This window comes from Eurosta solidaginis, chromosome 1 (genome assembly GCF_040869045.1).
Source record: "Eurosta solidaginis isolate ZX-2024a chromosome 1, ASM4086904v1, whole genome shotgun sequence".
NCBI classification, from domain to species: Eukaryota; Metazoa; Arthropoda; class Insecta; order Diptera; family Tephritidae; genus Eurosta; species Eurosta solidaginis.
In genome coordinates, this window is record NC_090319.1 from 305,718,851 (window position 1) to 305,735,897 (window position 17,047).

Consider the following 17,047-nt stretch of genomic DNA (forward strand, 5'->3'; position numbering starts at 1 on the left):
AGAGAAATAAGTAGTGTTCCGTTGAGCTTTTCAGCTCTGGATCACGATCATATCTCATTGGAACGATCTGGATCAGTTCTATGAGAGTTGACAGCACTAAGCTCATGTGTACACATAATATGATACCTGTTATCCAAAAATTTGTGTACCTTTCATGAACATGAAATGGTATATTAACTTTGGTCCGATGTTTGTAACGTTGAGAAATATGGAAGATAGGATCACCATTAAGTATACCGAATTGATCAGGGCTTCGAACTGAGTTGATATAGCCATGTCCGTCTGTCCGTCCGTCTGTCTGTTTGAACGCAAACTAGTCCCTCAAATTTTGAGATATCTCAATGAAATTTGGCACAAGGATGTATTTTTGTATTATATTACACATTTGTTGGATCCGGTAGGATCGGACGACTATAACATATATCTCCCATACAACCGATCGTTCAGATAAGACGATTTTGCTCATTCCTGCCGCAATTTAGAAAGTATAAACGTGAAAGTCGGTGATATATATTTTAATATATCATAGAAGATTTTCTGAAAAAATCACTTTCATCGGATCTATATATAGTATATATCCCATTCAACCGGTCGTTCAGATAGAAAGATTTTTGGCAATTTCTCCCTTAATTTCCAATATAAAAACGTTAAACTTGCTGATATTTATTCTAATATATCATAGAAGATTTCATGAAAAAGTCATTTCGATCGGAGCTATATGTAATATATATCCCATACAACCGATCATTCAGATAGAAAGATTTTTAGCCATTTCTCCCTTAATCTCCAATATAAAAACGTTAAACTTGGTGCTATTTATTCTAATATATCATAGACGATTTCCTGAAAAAATAACTTTGATCGGTGCTATATGTATATAGTATATACCTATCCCAGCAACCGATCGTTCAGATAGAAAGATTTTTGGCCATTTCTCCCTTAGTTTCCAATATAAAAACGTGAAACTTGGTGATATATATTCTAATATATCATAGAAGATTTCCTGTAACAATCATTTCGATCGGAGCTGTATATAATATATATATATCACATACAACCGATCGTTCAGATAAGGGGGTTTTTGCCAGTTTTTTATATTTATCTTAAAATCGTTTAGGTATGTACATCTGTTCACTATATATTTCTTTCTTATACAGCTCATTATTTGGAGATTACGAATGGGATAAGATTATTGCTCAGCCCCATTAATGAAAGGTATGAAGTCTGCGGCACAGCCGAAGACAGTCCCGTCCTTAGTTGCTTTTCCTTGTTGTAGCGATAAGGACACTCCCCGAAGGCCTTGTAGAGTTGTATCGATGTTGATGGTCCTTTGCTGTATGCAGATGCGGTACATTCCGATAACAAGCACCATTAAGGCACCAGCCAGTCCATCTCGAGACCGATTTAGCATGACCAGATGAAAACTTCAAGGTCATACCGGCCTCCCACCCCCTATATACATGAGGAACTTGGGGTTGCCAGAGCCTCGGATGAAAGTAACAGGAGTAACAGGATTCGCCGCGGGTAGGTGAGGTTGACAATTGGGTTGGAGAAGCTATATTTCGCGCTGGCAACACCTTGAAAGGATTGCGCTACACAACCCTTTAACCAATTTGGTATTTTAGTCGCCTCTTACGACAGACATACCTTCCGCGGCTATATATATTAAGCCCCCTAACCCGCTGGGGTTTTCATCGTAATAACAATCGGCCGAAGGCTGATGCTAAAAACTTTACTTCCAACAGGAGCTATGTGCATTGTGAATTTATTTTGACGGAGCTAAATTTTTAATATTTGCTGTGGATTATTGATACCGAATCAACCGCGTCAGTTTTCACTTTAGAAACATTTAACAAAGTGTTTATGCAAATCTGATTAAACACCTTAGGTTGAACTGACCGGTCCACACATAGACTGAATGATTCCGGTAAGATTGTGTAGCTCATTGCTGTAAACTGAAATTTTCTAGGAAACATTTGGTGCTTAGGAATATATATACTGTTATCATTTTACGGCCTTTATAACATGTCAGATTTAAAGTAAATATGTATGGGGTGTCGAGAGGATAAGTTTTTAAATATCGGACACCCTAGAGATGAACTATCAAATCTACTACTACTACTAAATCTACTACAAAAAACAAAATGAACAGAGCCGCCACACGGATCAAACATTGATCGAGATAAATATTAGCCATCTTCACGTGGCAAAGAGCCTGAGCCAGATAAATAATTTTGCATGTAAATGCAACAACAACGATTTGAGCCAGATAAATCCAGATAGAAGTCTGGTTCAATTTGTGAGCCAGATAATTTGTTAATTACTTGTCTTTAGTTTGGCAACGCTGCCTTTAATAAACCCACTTTTTCAAAAATAGATGTCGCCGTATGAGTTAAACGAAAAACAGCGGCGACATCTGCCTATCACATTTCACTTGTGCGAAAATATCACGACATCTGCTTCTCAATTCTTTCAATGATCCAGAGCATTCCAGTGAGAATTGAGCGTGAGCCGGAGCTGTAAAACTCACTGGATTACGGCAATTAAGATCGCAACGTTGTTGTGGCATGTTAAATTTTTATCGAGATCTGGGTAAGGCTTCATTGGAACTCAGCTATTGTAAGATCTATCTGATAACAACTATCCTCGCATTCCAATGAAGCCTGATCCAGATACGTATAGAGATTTAACATGCAAATGCAACAACAAATGTAACGTTGCCAGTGTATTTAACAAACTCTTGAAACCGATGTACATACCTTGATGTGAAAAAATGATGTTCTAAACAGACGAGACAACTTATAAGTTTATGAAGGTCTACCGAAGTCATGAAAAGCACTGGCGCCATTAACAACTTATTTACACCATCCATAGAACTAGCTATACACCAGTAATTATGTATTCTTCATCCATATTGCTTAAAGTTATTGTGCCCCTAAATTGCAATTATTTACTGTTTAATAATTGAAGTCATTAAATTGATTCGATTGTTGTAAAAATAAATGTATACTATCTATGTTTTTGTTTTATTATTCTGCTTAGCTACTTCTCAGCCTCAGCGCCTTTGTTCATTAACAAGGCAAGGGACGAATTTACTGACCGGTCCAAAGTAATACTTGTTGGCAAGAGTCATTTACCGATACATTTCTATTAAATTTCTAGTCTGGAATTATGTTCGCGAATTTCTATACAAATTGGGGAATTTCGTAATCTATTTTTGAGTAACTTCCCGTGGAGCTAGAGTCTTGAAACATATATCAGAACTCGATGACTATTTAAAATGAGGGAAAAAAGTTTAGCGGTTGTCCATTGATCGTGAAAATTCGAAAAATCGTCCGAACTTGGAAATTGTGTTTCCGACTTTTAAAAAACTTCCCGATAAAAAAAAAATTTCCGATCTTGGAAATATGTCTTTCGAGCTTTAAAGAGCTTCCCTATAGCCCAGAGGCCTGAAAATTTGAACAAAGCTTCCGGCTTTATTGGATTGTAATACCTACTTAGGATAAACGAGTTTTCTAGATGGGACAGGGATCGATATATTTAGAGATATTTAAAAGTTCATTTACAACTTGTGGAATCTTGCGGCCGCTTTTTAGTAACTTCCCATAGAGCTAGATTTTTGAAACTAAAATTATACTTTAGAACCCCATGACGATGGCACGCGAGGGAAAAAACTTTCGCTTGCAGGATCGTGCAATTAAAAAAAAAAACCAAACTTGGAAATTTTGCTTTCGACTTCTGAAACGTTATATCGAAGAATCTAGGAGCTAGGTTCTTGAAACTTGAAACATATTTCAGAGCCTGAAGACAATACAGCATGTGGGAAAAATATTAATTTCGAGGAAACCGGATAACTTTCATGAGACAAGACGGAAATGCGTTGACTCTTTGTTTAATCACAGCAGGTAATTCGTTATATGCTCTTTCCAGTTTTCGTGTCAATATCGTCAGCGGTTATGTTCTGCAATTCTGACGGAGCTAGTGGTGTAGCTCAATATAATTTTGCACAGCCGTACAAGTTTTGCATGGAAGGCAATTTCAGACAACTCGTTCTGCTGTCAAAGCCGGCTTTAAAATCGACACAGAGGTGTGTTAATTATTTTTTCGCGGTTCGCGTAAAATGGAAAACAAAATATAGAAAAAAAATATTTGACGCAATTTACCTCTGAGGAGATTCAGGCCGAACTTCTCTTCCAGTTTGCGTCGTGCTCCTTTTTAATTTTCCCTACAAATTGGTGGGACCTGTAGGGAACATGTAGGTCCCATGTTTTATGCCGCCTCCGTACGGCACCTGCAAGGATGAATTTTCACTGAGAAGCTTTTCATGGCAGAAATACACTCGGAGTGTTTGCCAAATCACTTCAGAGGGGCGGCCCCGATTACAAAAATTTTTCTAATTGGAAAAACTATTTTCTAAATTTTTGATGCTACTTGAACCCAGGACACTCGATGTGGTAGGCGGAGCACGCTACCACCACACTACGGCGACCGAAAAAGGGAAAAGTCGGACTTCGCTGCCTTTACAGGGTCACAAACAAATTTTGAGAACAGCATAACGTAAGTATTAAACTAGATGGGCAACATTTTCTACTTGATACACTCTAATCTACTTGAATTCACAAATATTCAAGAACAAACAATAAAGATTTTTAAGTACTTTTCGACTATAACTTATACACATATATATGTATGTATGTATGTATATTAGGGTGAGTCAAATTTATTGTTGAAAAGGGACATCCAGTTTCTGAATGTATGGGTCATTCAGAGTAATATTGCCCATGGAACCATAGGTCTGAAATGAATTTCGAGCCTCCCTAATCAAGTGAGAAAATTTTGTATAAAATTTTGTAACAAATGGACAATATTACTCAGTATGACCCATAGATTCCGAAACTGGATATGCACCTGAATTTTTTTCCCCCCATACAATTTGACCTGACCTAATGTATATGCAATTACGTATTTACAAAGCAACCAACATTTAATAGTTTCAGGAATAAATAAAATTAGTTTGATAAACTGCTCGCAGTTATTAAAATTGGAATTCTAAAACAAATAACTTCGGTATTCGTCTGATCCACAGCCACCCACATCATTGTGCCACTTATCTGAAAAATATTGAAAATAAAATACATATAAGAGCAACTCATGAGAACATGCAAAGCTTGTAAATCGTGCAAACCTCGCAAACTCATATGGAAACTTGTTTTATTTACGAAGTTTCCATGGTTGCAATGTATTTGCGAGTATGAGTGAGCAGCCTTATTGCTTTGCTGAGTTCTATCATCATCACAGACATGGTAACAAATGAGTTTGCTTACATTTGGAAGTGTTTTGCTGACAAAAACTTTAGCAGTATAACTTGTGCCATCTCGATCCTCATTCAAACAGTCATCGTTATCGGCGCATGGATCTGGTGTAATAATAGCATTCGTTTTAATAGCATTGAGAATCCAACGTACGTGATGTCTTAGAAGAGATGTTTGGTGACCTAAGCAAAATGTGTAGAAATATAAGCGATGATGTAAATTAACGCCCGAGGAAACAACGTCAGCTGGTGGGCTTTATTTCGTAATATTGACGGGCGTTATTTCGTTTTAAAAGGGAAATAAATCTTGCTTTATTAGGAAACTACGCCCGCAGTGTAGTTACCCTTTCAGAAATTCAAAATTTATATGAAAATTTTACACATTATGCATTTAGGAAAAAATTTATGATATCGTCGCCCGCTTGCCAGAAGCATGAATGTGCCAAAATGAAAATGTTGGGAAATCGAGTTTCAAAGTTTATTGCTCCCTCAAAATTAGAAGAATTAGTTTCTAATGTAAAAAAGTATCTATGCTCTTTCAACTGAGATAATTGATCTGCTCGCATCTCTTCTATTTTCCGAGATTTAGCACATTCATATTTCTGGCACAACAAAAATTTTATAAACTGGTCTAATTTTTTGTTAACACAGCTATACAAAAAAATTAAAAGTAGTCGGATCAGGTAATTCGATTCATGTTTTCTATACATTTAGATGCGCTGAATCCAAATACGCTATAAGAATTGGCCCAAGTGGTCATGGTATGGCCTTAACCTCAAAACACGTAAAAAAATCACTGCAGATTGATTTTTAAATAATGTTAGGGCCAAGCCAAGACCTGCTAGTCCAATTCTGTTGGCGGATTGGGATTCGGAGAATCACAGTACTTGGGAGGGTGCCGAGGAAACGGTTAATCACTTCCTCTGCGAGTACCCAGCCCTCGCGAATTTTCGGTCCCGAACAATTATGTGTTGCCGGACTTTAGGGCGGTGCCAAACTGCCGCATCAAGAGCATCAGTAGGTATATTGTTTTAACCAAGTGGTTTGAGTAAAGCAATATACAGGGTCCATCAGCCTAAAACTATAATTGGTTCCAGGAGAAAGTGCATCAAAATGGCGCATAGAGCGCTACTTGGGCACGGCTTCATAGCCGGGCAGCACAGCAACCAACCAAGCAACTTGGGAAAACAACGCGGCTGTGACTTACCGAAAGTATGTATGTAAATGAAAAAAAAACAAGTAATGACGGGACTGTCTTCGGCTGTGCCGAAGACTTCATACCTTTCATGAATGGGGCTGAACAATAATCTTATCCCGTTCGTAATCTCCAAATAATCGGATATATAAGATAAGAAATATATAGTGAACAGATGTACATACCTAAACGATTTTTAAGATAAATATAAAATAAAAAATGACAAAAAACCCCCTTATCTAAACGATCGGTTGTATGGGATATATATTATATATAGCTCCGATCGAAATGATTTTTATAAGAAATCTTCCATGATATTGTCACGAATATTAACAACACTTAGGGATACTATCATCTCTAAGCCGATGTTAAGCAGTGACTTGTATGCACATCAATAATTCAAACATTGTGTCTACACATATGTACGTACACGCAGCGGAGAAGAGATGCACAAACACATGCTGATATCTTATCTGAGATGCTCCCAAAAGTATGCAATTATAATTGTGCTCACATATGCACGCGCATATGAGAAGCTATAAACGTAGTAATTTTATAGCTGATAACAACTAGTAAATTCTAGAAATGGAAGCGCCTAGAAGTATGCGAACGAGAAATCACAGAGTATAAAAGGCAGCAACAGTTGAGGCACGATAATCAGTTTGATTTAAGCAATCTATTAGTTGCGAAGTATAAGTGTTACTGTGAAGTAAAAGGCCATTTTGCATTATTAAATAGTGGAGTGATTTATTCAGCAGCTTAGTGATTCGAACATTAGTAGAAGGTTGCAAATAAGAGGAATTGCAGTAAATTCGTTACAATTGGTGTCAGAAGAGGAATTGTTGAATAAATTCCGAAGATTTTGAATACTACTTGGACATGGCAAAGTTCTGTGAATTAAAGATCCAGCAACTGAAAAAGAAGTTGGAGAACCGTGGATTGAATAAAACCGGCAATAAGATCGAACTTCACGGCTACGAGAGGTATTGGAGTCGCAGGGAATTGATGTGGACGAGTATGTCTTTTATCCTGATGTGGAAGAATCAACAACAAAAATTTAAGAGAAAAACGAAACATCACAGACAGTTACGATCACAGACTTGAACACGATTTTGGATGCAATATCTGCTCAAACATCGACAATGGCATCTCAACTAGAATCCCAGGAGGATCGTATAACATCCAAGATGGAATCCCAAGAGACACGAATAACATCTAAGATTGAAGCACAGGAGACACGCATAACATCAAAGATTGAAGCACTAGAAACGCGTATTTCAGAAATATCGACACAGATTACATCTAAGATGGAAACACAGTTAGAAGAACAGAAGACATATGTGGCTGAGCAGTTGAAAGCACAAGAAACTCGCATATCCTCGCAACTGTCAGAACAGGAAGCAAGGGTATCATCAAAACTGGAAGCTCAGGATGCAAAAATCGCTCAATTTCAGGCAGAAGTCGATGATTTGAAGGGTCGTATGGAGCAGTTACAACTAAATCGCCCAGCTCTTTCCGCGAGTAATCCAAAGGTAAAAACACCATCCTTTGACGGTTCTGTTCCTTTCCAGGTCTTTAAGCTACAGTTTGAGAAGACAGCAGCAGTGAACAACTGGAATGCGGAAGATAAAAAAACAGATATACCAAATTGAGTTGCAAAACCGTTACCAAAAAGCAAATGAGACATTGCAGGAGTTTGCTTCGGATGTAGAAAGATTGGCTCATCTTGCATATGCGGACGCACCCGTGGAATACACTGAAAGGTAAAGATTCAGAGCTTTATAAATAGCATACGGGACGTCGAAACAAAGCGAGCTACATACGCGAACCCAAGGCCAACATTCGCAGAAACGGTATCAAATGCTCTGATTCAGGAAACAGCGTCGCTTCTGTGTAAGCCAGTTTTCAAAGCACGCCGTGTGGAAGTAGAAAGGCCAGAGTGGGTACACGCAATTTTAGAAGCTTTAAAAGGAACGCAACAGAAGAATAATGGTGCAATCAAATGTTTCAAGTGCGGTAACTCAGGTCACATTGCTCGTCATTGCAGCACCGGTCCTGGTAGTTCCAACTTGGGCGGCCGTAAACGCAAAGCTGGAGGAGATAAGCAATAGCGAGTCAGATGTAAAGATCGAAAACTTGCCCCAGCTATTGAATGTCCTGTGATATCTGTGTCGCAAATTGGAAGGAAATCAAGCAGTCTTACCGTCAGAGGGAATGTCGATGGCAAAGAACGTGCACTGACTGTAGATACGGGCGCATCTCATTCCTTAATCCGATCTGATTTGGTCAATAGGAGAGTAAAGATGTTACCTGGAGCAAGGTTGCGTACGGTCACTGGCGAGTATAACCAAGTCCAAGAAGAAGTGGTATGTGAGGTATTAATTGGAAAGGTCATGGTTCTACACAAATTCATTGTGGCGGAGATTGTTGATGAAGTCATATTGGGAGTGGACTTCTTAGTTGACCATGACATCAGGATCGATATGCGGAGAAAGATTATGCGCTATAAGAACCAGGATATACCACTTAACTTTAGTTTGGAGAAAGGGTTCAGCAGTAATCGAGTACTGGTGGAGAAGACTCGACAAAGACCACGAAAGTCAAAGGTAAAGGTTGATGGATCGAATGGGCTAAATAAAGCGAAATCAAAAGTACCTGCGAGAGAAACACTGGCATTGGCAAACCCTAATGGACGTACTAAAACGACTGAAAGAATTTTCCGGAAAGGATGCAAGGGTGGTTTCAAGCCAGCGCGCACTACTGTTGTGAAACGTCAAGACGATACTGATGATGCAAGGTCAATCCGTCAAGATCAAGATCTGCGAAGTAGTTCTTCATTGGCCAAAGAACAGAGTGTGAGGGAACGGCCCAGGGTAATGAGTAGTTAGATGAAACATAGGTACGACAAGAACAATAATTCGGAAGGTTTCCGGGAGGGAGATTTGGTACTGTTATACAACCGTCACCGGCGGGAAGGTGTTCCATCCAAATGTTGGTGCAGCTGGGAAGGCCCGTACAAAGTAGAGCTGCAAAAGTATCGATATAAATATCGATACATCGAGTACTAGGTTCATGGTGCGATTTTCGATGTTTTTTTCTAAATATCGAGTACTGTATTCCTATTTCTTATACCTTTTTCTAGAAGCAGAATTACCAGCGTCTAAAACTTTGGTAAGACAAATAAAACATGAATAAATAAAATTAGATACATTATGTCAGATTTGTGTTTATTTTAGATGAATACCTAACAAGTTGGTGGCTCTGAATATTGAAAAATTCTTACAAGTTCAATGTGAAAAGTACGTTATTTTTTTCATATTATATACACATATACATACATGTATCCATTTTGACAAAACCAGTAATACTTTTGCAATATGCCACTATTGCAAAAAATGTTATAAAACTAGTGGTAATACGTCCAATTTGTTTCACCATCTAGAACGATCGCATACAACTGCAAATTTAGATTCACATAGCTCGCCAAATAAGATTGATTTTTATATGAAAAAAACATATGAAGATCCATCATCACGTAAAAAGGCTTTTGACAGCACCCTACTAGGGTTTAGTCACCGTAGACGTTCGACCTTTTCCCATAGTGGATGACAAAGGGTGTTGTAACTTTGTATATACCCTCGTTTCCCTGTATAAGCTACCATCGCGGACAACTTTGCAGAATGTGTTTTATGATAGTTTCGAAGTTATGAAAACAATATTAAATATATATATATACATGAACATATTGTATTTACATAAATGTCTGATATATACCTGATATTGCTTTTAAATTGAGTAAGCGCTTTTCACTATAAAAAAATTCGATATATATCGCGATATATCGATACCCTCCCTCTTAAATATTGAAAATATCGAGTAAGCCGAATATCGATACTTTTGCAGCTCCAGCACAAAGTTGTGAAGAAGATCAGTAATACCATCTACCGCATACAAACCATTGGGAAATAGAAGGGTGGTTCATTTGGAGATACTAGCAGCGTTTAGATCGAGAGATTTGTCTGATCGGGACGATCAGACTTAGGTGGAGGGCAGTGTCACGAATATAAGCAACACTAAGGGATACTATCCTCTCTAAGCTAGCATCGGCTAGCAGTGACTTGTATGCACATCAATAATTCAATCATTGTGTCTACACATATGTACGTACACGCAGCGGAGAAGAGATGCACAAACACACACAGGTATCTTATCTGAGATGTTTCCAAAAGTATGCAATTATAATTGTGCTCACATATACACACGCATATGAGAAGCTATAAACGTAGTAATTTTATAGCTGATAACTAGTAAATTCTAGAAACGGAAGCGCCTAAAAGTATGCGAACGAGAAATCACAGAGTATAAAAGGCAGCAACAGTAGAGGCACGACAATCAGTTTGATTTAAGCAATCTATTCGTTGCGAAGTATAAGTGTTACTGTGAAGTAAAAGGCCATTTTGCATTATTAAATAGTGGAGTGATTTATCACTAAGCTGCTGATTAGTGATTCGAACATTAGTAGAAGGATGCAAATAATTATATAATAATTTATTTATTTACGGTCTTTAAGACCTAGTTCAAGGTAAAAAAAAAAAAAATATATATATATATATAAATAAATTGTATACATTACATGCTTAATGACTTACAGTATAAAAATAATTTTGCTTTAAACTTATTAATATTTTCACAGTCTTTTATCGCATTTGGTAATTCATTGTACATTTTATAACCTATATATTCTAAAGTCTTCTTCGCGAACTCCGTTCTTACTCTAGGCAGTCTTATATTTCCGCTGCTTCTAGTTCCATAGTTATGTATTTCATGATTAAAATGTATTCTCCCGTTGAGATAATTCGGTGTTATTCCTAATTTCATATGATGTATAAATTTCAATGTGAAATAATATATCGACTGTTTTACACTGAGCCAGTTTAACATATTTAGCATTGTAGTTTTTGGTGTTCTAAGCGAACATTTTAAAATTAATCGCATTGCCTTGTTTTGTTGTATCTGCAGTTTTTTTATTTGTGTGTCATTTGCTAATAGCAGGATTGTTGGACAATAGATAAAGTGCGGTTCAATAATTGATCGATACACTAATAATTTGTGTCGTTGACTAATATATTTACAAGTTCTGTACATAAAACCAATTTTTTTTGCAATTTTGTTTTCTAAATAACTTATGTGTTCTCCAAATCTAAGGTTTTTGTCGATCCAGACTCCTAGGTATTTGATCTTGTCTACTTGCTGAATTTCAACATTTCTTATCTTCAGAGTAATATTGCTAAGGTTATTGGCACCCATAATGCTTTGATTTTTGCAAAATATCATACTTTTGGTTTTATCCACGTTCACTTTCAGCTTTCTATGGCATAGCCATTTGTAGAGGGAGTCTAAGTCTTCTTGCATTTTCGATACCGCAAAGCCCACACTTCTTTCACTAATGGTTATCAATGCATCATCCGCAAATAGTCGAATATTGCAATATTTCAAGCATTCTTTAATATCGTTAATATATATTGTAAACAATAGCGGTGCCAATACTGAACCTTGCGGTAGCCCAATATGTACATCAGCAACCGGTGAAACTGCACTTCCAATTATCGTCTTCTGTTTTCTATTACTCAAATAGCTTCTGAACCATTCCAAGGATTTTCCTCTTATCCCATTATTAAACATAACATTCAGCAGTTCCTCTCTATCCACAGTTTCAAAAGCACGTTTTAAGTCTAAAAAGACTGAGATCACAACTTTCTTATCAGTTATATCCTCTTTCCATTCCGCAATAACCATATTCAGTGCGGTTTCGCAAGAATGGCTTTTCCTAAACCCAGATTGTTCAGGTATGATAATTTGGTATTTATCTAGAAATGCCACTAATTGATTTTTAACCACCGTTTCCATAATTTTTTCATCTGCAGGTAGCGTATTAATTGGGGGCAGTTCCTCTGGCCTTACTGTATTTTTGACTTTTTCCGCAGGTACTATAGTTGATACTTTCCAGCAATTTGGAACAATGCTACTGTTTATTGATTCATTTATTATATCTTTGTAGAAGTGAGCAATGTAAATCATGGCATCTTTAAATACCCCCTCCGACAAAAGCTTTTTTCCACCATATTTGTTTCTAAAAGATTTAGTAATGTTCATTATATCATCTAACTCTACGTCGGTGAATTGAAAAGTTTCAATTGCATTATTTACACTTGTTTCTGCCGCAATTGGAATTATTTCAATGCTATCATTAATTTCAGCTATGCTCTGTACAAAAAATGTATTTAGGGCATTGGCTATATCGTATTCCTTCTCGAGGCATTCACCGTTAATTACTATTTTGCTAACGACCATTCTGTCATCGGTGAGCTCAGCAAGATGTTTTAAAGACTTCCACATCCGCTTCATGTCTCCTGCACTATCGAGCACTTTATCTTCCATATATTTCTTCTTTTTATACATAACAGTTTTTATACTCAGTTGAGCAGAGCTCACAGAGTATATTAAGTTTGATTGGATAACGGTTGGTTGTACATATATAAAGGAATCGAGATAGATATAGACTTCCATATATCAAAATAATCAGGATCGAAAAAAAATTTGATTGAGCCATGTCCGTCCGTCCGTCCGTCCGTCCGTCCGTCCGTCCGTCCGTCCGTCCGTCCGTCCGTTAACACGATAACTTGAGTAAATTTTGAGGTATCTTGATGAAATTTGGTATGTAGGTTCCTGAGCACTCATCTCAGATCGCTATTTAAAATGAACGATATCGGACTATAACCACGCCCACTTTTTCGATATCGAAAATTTCGAAAAACCGAAAAAATGCGATAATTCATTGCCAAAGGCGGTTAAAGCGATGAAACTTGGTAGATGGGTTGAAGTTATGACGCAGAATAGAAAACTAGTAAGATTTTGGACAATGGGCGTGGCACCGCCCACTTTTACAAGAAGGTAATTTAAAAGTTTTGCAAGCTGTAATTTGGCAGTCGTTGAAGATATCATGATGAAATTTGGCAGGAACGTTACTACTATTACTGTATATGTGCTAAATAAAAATTTGCAAAATTGGATAAAGAACACGCCCACTTTTTAAAAAAAATTTTTTTTAAATTCAAATTTTAACATAAAAGTTAATATCTTTACTGTATATAAGTAAATTAAGTCAAAATTCAACTCCAGTAATGATATGATGCAACAAAATCCAAAAATAAAAGAAAATTTCAAAATGGGCGTGGCTCCGCCCATTTTCATTTAGTTTGTCTAGAATACTTTTAATGCCATAAGTCGAACAAAAATTTACCAATCCTTCTCAAATTTGGTAGGAGCATAGATTCTGTGACGGTAACTGTTCTCTGTGAAAATGGGCGAAATCGGTCGAAGCCACGCCCAGTTTTTATACACAGTCCACCGTCTGTCCTTCCGCTCGGCCGTTAACACAATAACTTGAGCAAAAACCGATATATCTTTACTAAACTTAGCCCACGTACTTATCTGAACTCACTTTATCTTGGTATAAAAAATGGCCGAAATCCGACCATAACCACGCCCACTTTATCGATATCGAAAATTACGAAAAATGAAAAAAATGCCATAATTCTATACCAACTACGAAAAAAGGGATGAAACATGGTAACTGGATTGGTTTATTGACGCAAAATATAACTTTGGAAAAAACTTTGTAAAATGGGTGTGACACCTACCATATTAAGTAGAAGAAAATGAAAAAGTTTTACAAGGCGAAATCAACAGCCCTTGGAATCTTGGCAGGAATACTGTTAGTGGTATTGCATATATAAATAAATTAGCAGTACCCTACAGATGATTTTCTGGATCACCTGGTCCACATTTTGGTCGATATCGCGAGAACGCCTTCACATATACATCTAAGGGCCACTCGCTTTTAAAACCCTCATTAATACTTTTAATTTGATATCCATATCGTACAAACACATTCTAGAATCACCCTGGCCCACCCTAATGGCGATATCTCGAAAAGGCGTCCACCTATAGACCTAATGCCCACTCCCTCTTAAAATGCTCAGTAATACCTTTCGTTTGATACCCATATCGTACAAACATTCTAGAGTCACCCCTGGCCCACCCTAATGGCGATATCTCGAAAAGGCGACCACCTATATACCTAATGTCCACTCCCTCTTAAAATGCTCAGTAACACCTTTCGTTTGATACCCATATCGTACAAACATTCTAGAGTCACCCCTGGCCCACCCTAATGGCGATATCTCGAAAAGGCGTCCACCTATAGACCTAATGCCCACTCCCTCTTAAAATGCTCAGTAACACCTTTCGTTTGATACCCATATCGTACAAACATTCTACAGTCACCCCTGGCCCACCCTAATGGCGATATCTCGAAAAGGCTTCCACATATAGACCTAATGCCCACTCCCTCTTAAAATGCTCAGTAACACCTTTCGTTTGATACCCATATCGTACAAACATTGTAGAGTCACCCTTGGTCCACCTTTATGGCGATATCTCGAAAAGGCGTCCACCTATAGAACTAAGGAGTACTCCCTTTTAAAATACTCATTAACACCTTTCATTTGATACCCATATCGTACAAACACATTCTAGAGTCACCCTGGCCCACCCTAATGGCGATATCTCGAAAAGGCGTCCACCTATAGACCTAATGCCCACTCCCTCTTAAAATGCTCAGTAACACCTTTCGTTTGATACCCATATCGTACAAACATTCTAGAGTCACCCCTGGCCCACCCTAATGGCGATATCTCGAAAAGGCGTCCACCTATAGACCTAATGCCCACTCCCTCTTAAAATGCTCAGTAACACCTTTCGTTTGATATCCATATCGTACAAACATTCTAGAGTCACCCTTGGTCCACGTTTATGGCGATATCTCGAAAAGGCGTCCACCTATAGAACTAAGGATTACTCCCTTTTAAAATACTCATTACCACCTTTCATTTGATACCCATATCGTACAAAAACATTCTAGAGTCACCCCTTTCCCACCCTAATGGCGATATCTCGAAAAGGCGTCCACCTATAGACCTAATGCCCACTCCCTCTTAAAATGCTCAGTAACACCTTTCGTTTGATACCCATATCGTACAAACATTCTAGAGTCACCCCTGGCTCACCCTAATGGCGATATCTCGAAAAGGCGTCCACCTATAGACCTAATGCCCACTCCATCTTAAAATGATCAGTAACACCTTTCGTTTGATACCCATATCGTACAAACACATTCTAGAGTCACCCCTGGCCCACCCTAATGACGATACCTCGAAAAGGCGTCCACCTATAGACCTCATGCCCACTTCCTCTTAAAATGCTCAGTAGCACCTTTCGTTTGATACCCATATCGTACAAACATTCTAGAGTCACCATTGGTCCACCTTTATGGCGATATCTCAAAAAGGCGTCCACCTATAGAACTAAGGATTACTCCCTTTTAAAATACTCATTACCATCTTTCATTTGATACCCATATCATACAAACACATTCTAGAGTCACCCCTGGCCCACCCTAATGGCGACATTTCGAAAAGGCGTGCACCTATAGACCTAATGCCCACTCCCTCTTAAAATGCTCAGTAACACCTTTCATTTGATTCCCATATCGTACAACTAGAGACACCCCTGGTCCACCTTTATGGCGATATCTCGAAACGGCGTCCACCTATGGAACTAAGGATCACTGCTTTTCAAAATATTCATTAACAGCTTTCATTTGATACCCATATCGTACAAACATATTCTAGAGTCACCCCTGGTCCACCTTTATGGCGATTTCTCGAAAAGGCGTTCACCTATAGAACTAAAGCCCATTCCCTTTTAAAGTACTCATTATCACCTTTCATTTGATACCCATATCGTACAAACACATTCTAGAGTCAGCCCTGGTCCACCTTTATGGCGATATCCCTAAATGGCGTCCATCCATAGAACTATGGCCTACTCTCTCTTAAAATACTCTTTAATACCTTCCATTTTATACACATGTCATACAACCGCATTCCAGGGTTACCCTAGGTTCATTTTCCTACATGGTGATTTTCCTTATCTTGTCTCCATAGCTCTCAACTGAGTATGTAATGTTCGGTTACACCCGAACTTAGCCTTCCTTACTTGTTTTATATATTTTTTTTATGCCATTATAATCCACCCAGTTGCCAGTATTTCTAGCAGTATTATAGAATTCAAATTTTCTTTTGTGCAGTTCCTTTAGCTCACGGTCATACCACTTATTCCTCAGTTGTATTTGGATCCTCTTCTCATACGTCAATGCTTGCATAGCTTCAGTTAAAATATAGTTCAGGATCTCAGTTCTACGTTCTATGCCTACATGAGACACAGAGCTAAAGTCGCACGTTCGCAGCAGATTTAAAAGATTTTCTGCGCTATAGTACTCCCAGTTGGTGACAGTAGCAACTTTTCTCATTTTGCAATATTTAGCTGTTGGTACTTTGAAATGAATTGTTTCATGATCGGAAATTTTATATCCACTTACATGTTCAGTTTTAACTTGCTCATTATTGCTGAAGAGTAAG

The 17,047-nt window shown here is 37.9% G+C and overlaps 1 protein-coding gene across 2 annotated transcripts in view; it reads right to left on the reverse strand.

Moving 5' to 3' along the window:
- Positions 1 to 452: 452 nt before the first annotated feature.
- Positions 453 to 17,047, reverse strand: part of Npc2f (Niemann-Pick type C-2f) — a 35,201-nt gene continuing 18,606 nt past the window's right edge. For both annotated transcript variants that reach the window (XM_067761376.1, XM_067761375.1), the window contains exons 4-5: positions 5,325 to 5,494; positions 453 to 5,111 (exon numbers count right to left, since the gene is read on the reverse strand). In XM_067761376.1, the coding sequence (XP_067617477.1) occupies positions 5,010 to 5,111; positions 5,325 to 5,494 (272 nt within the window). In that variant the 3' untranslated portion in view covers positions 453 to 5,009. The remainder of the gene's footprint in view (positions 5,112 to 5,324; positions 5,495 to 17,047) is intronic.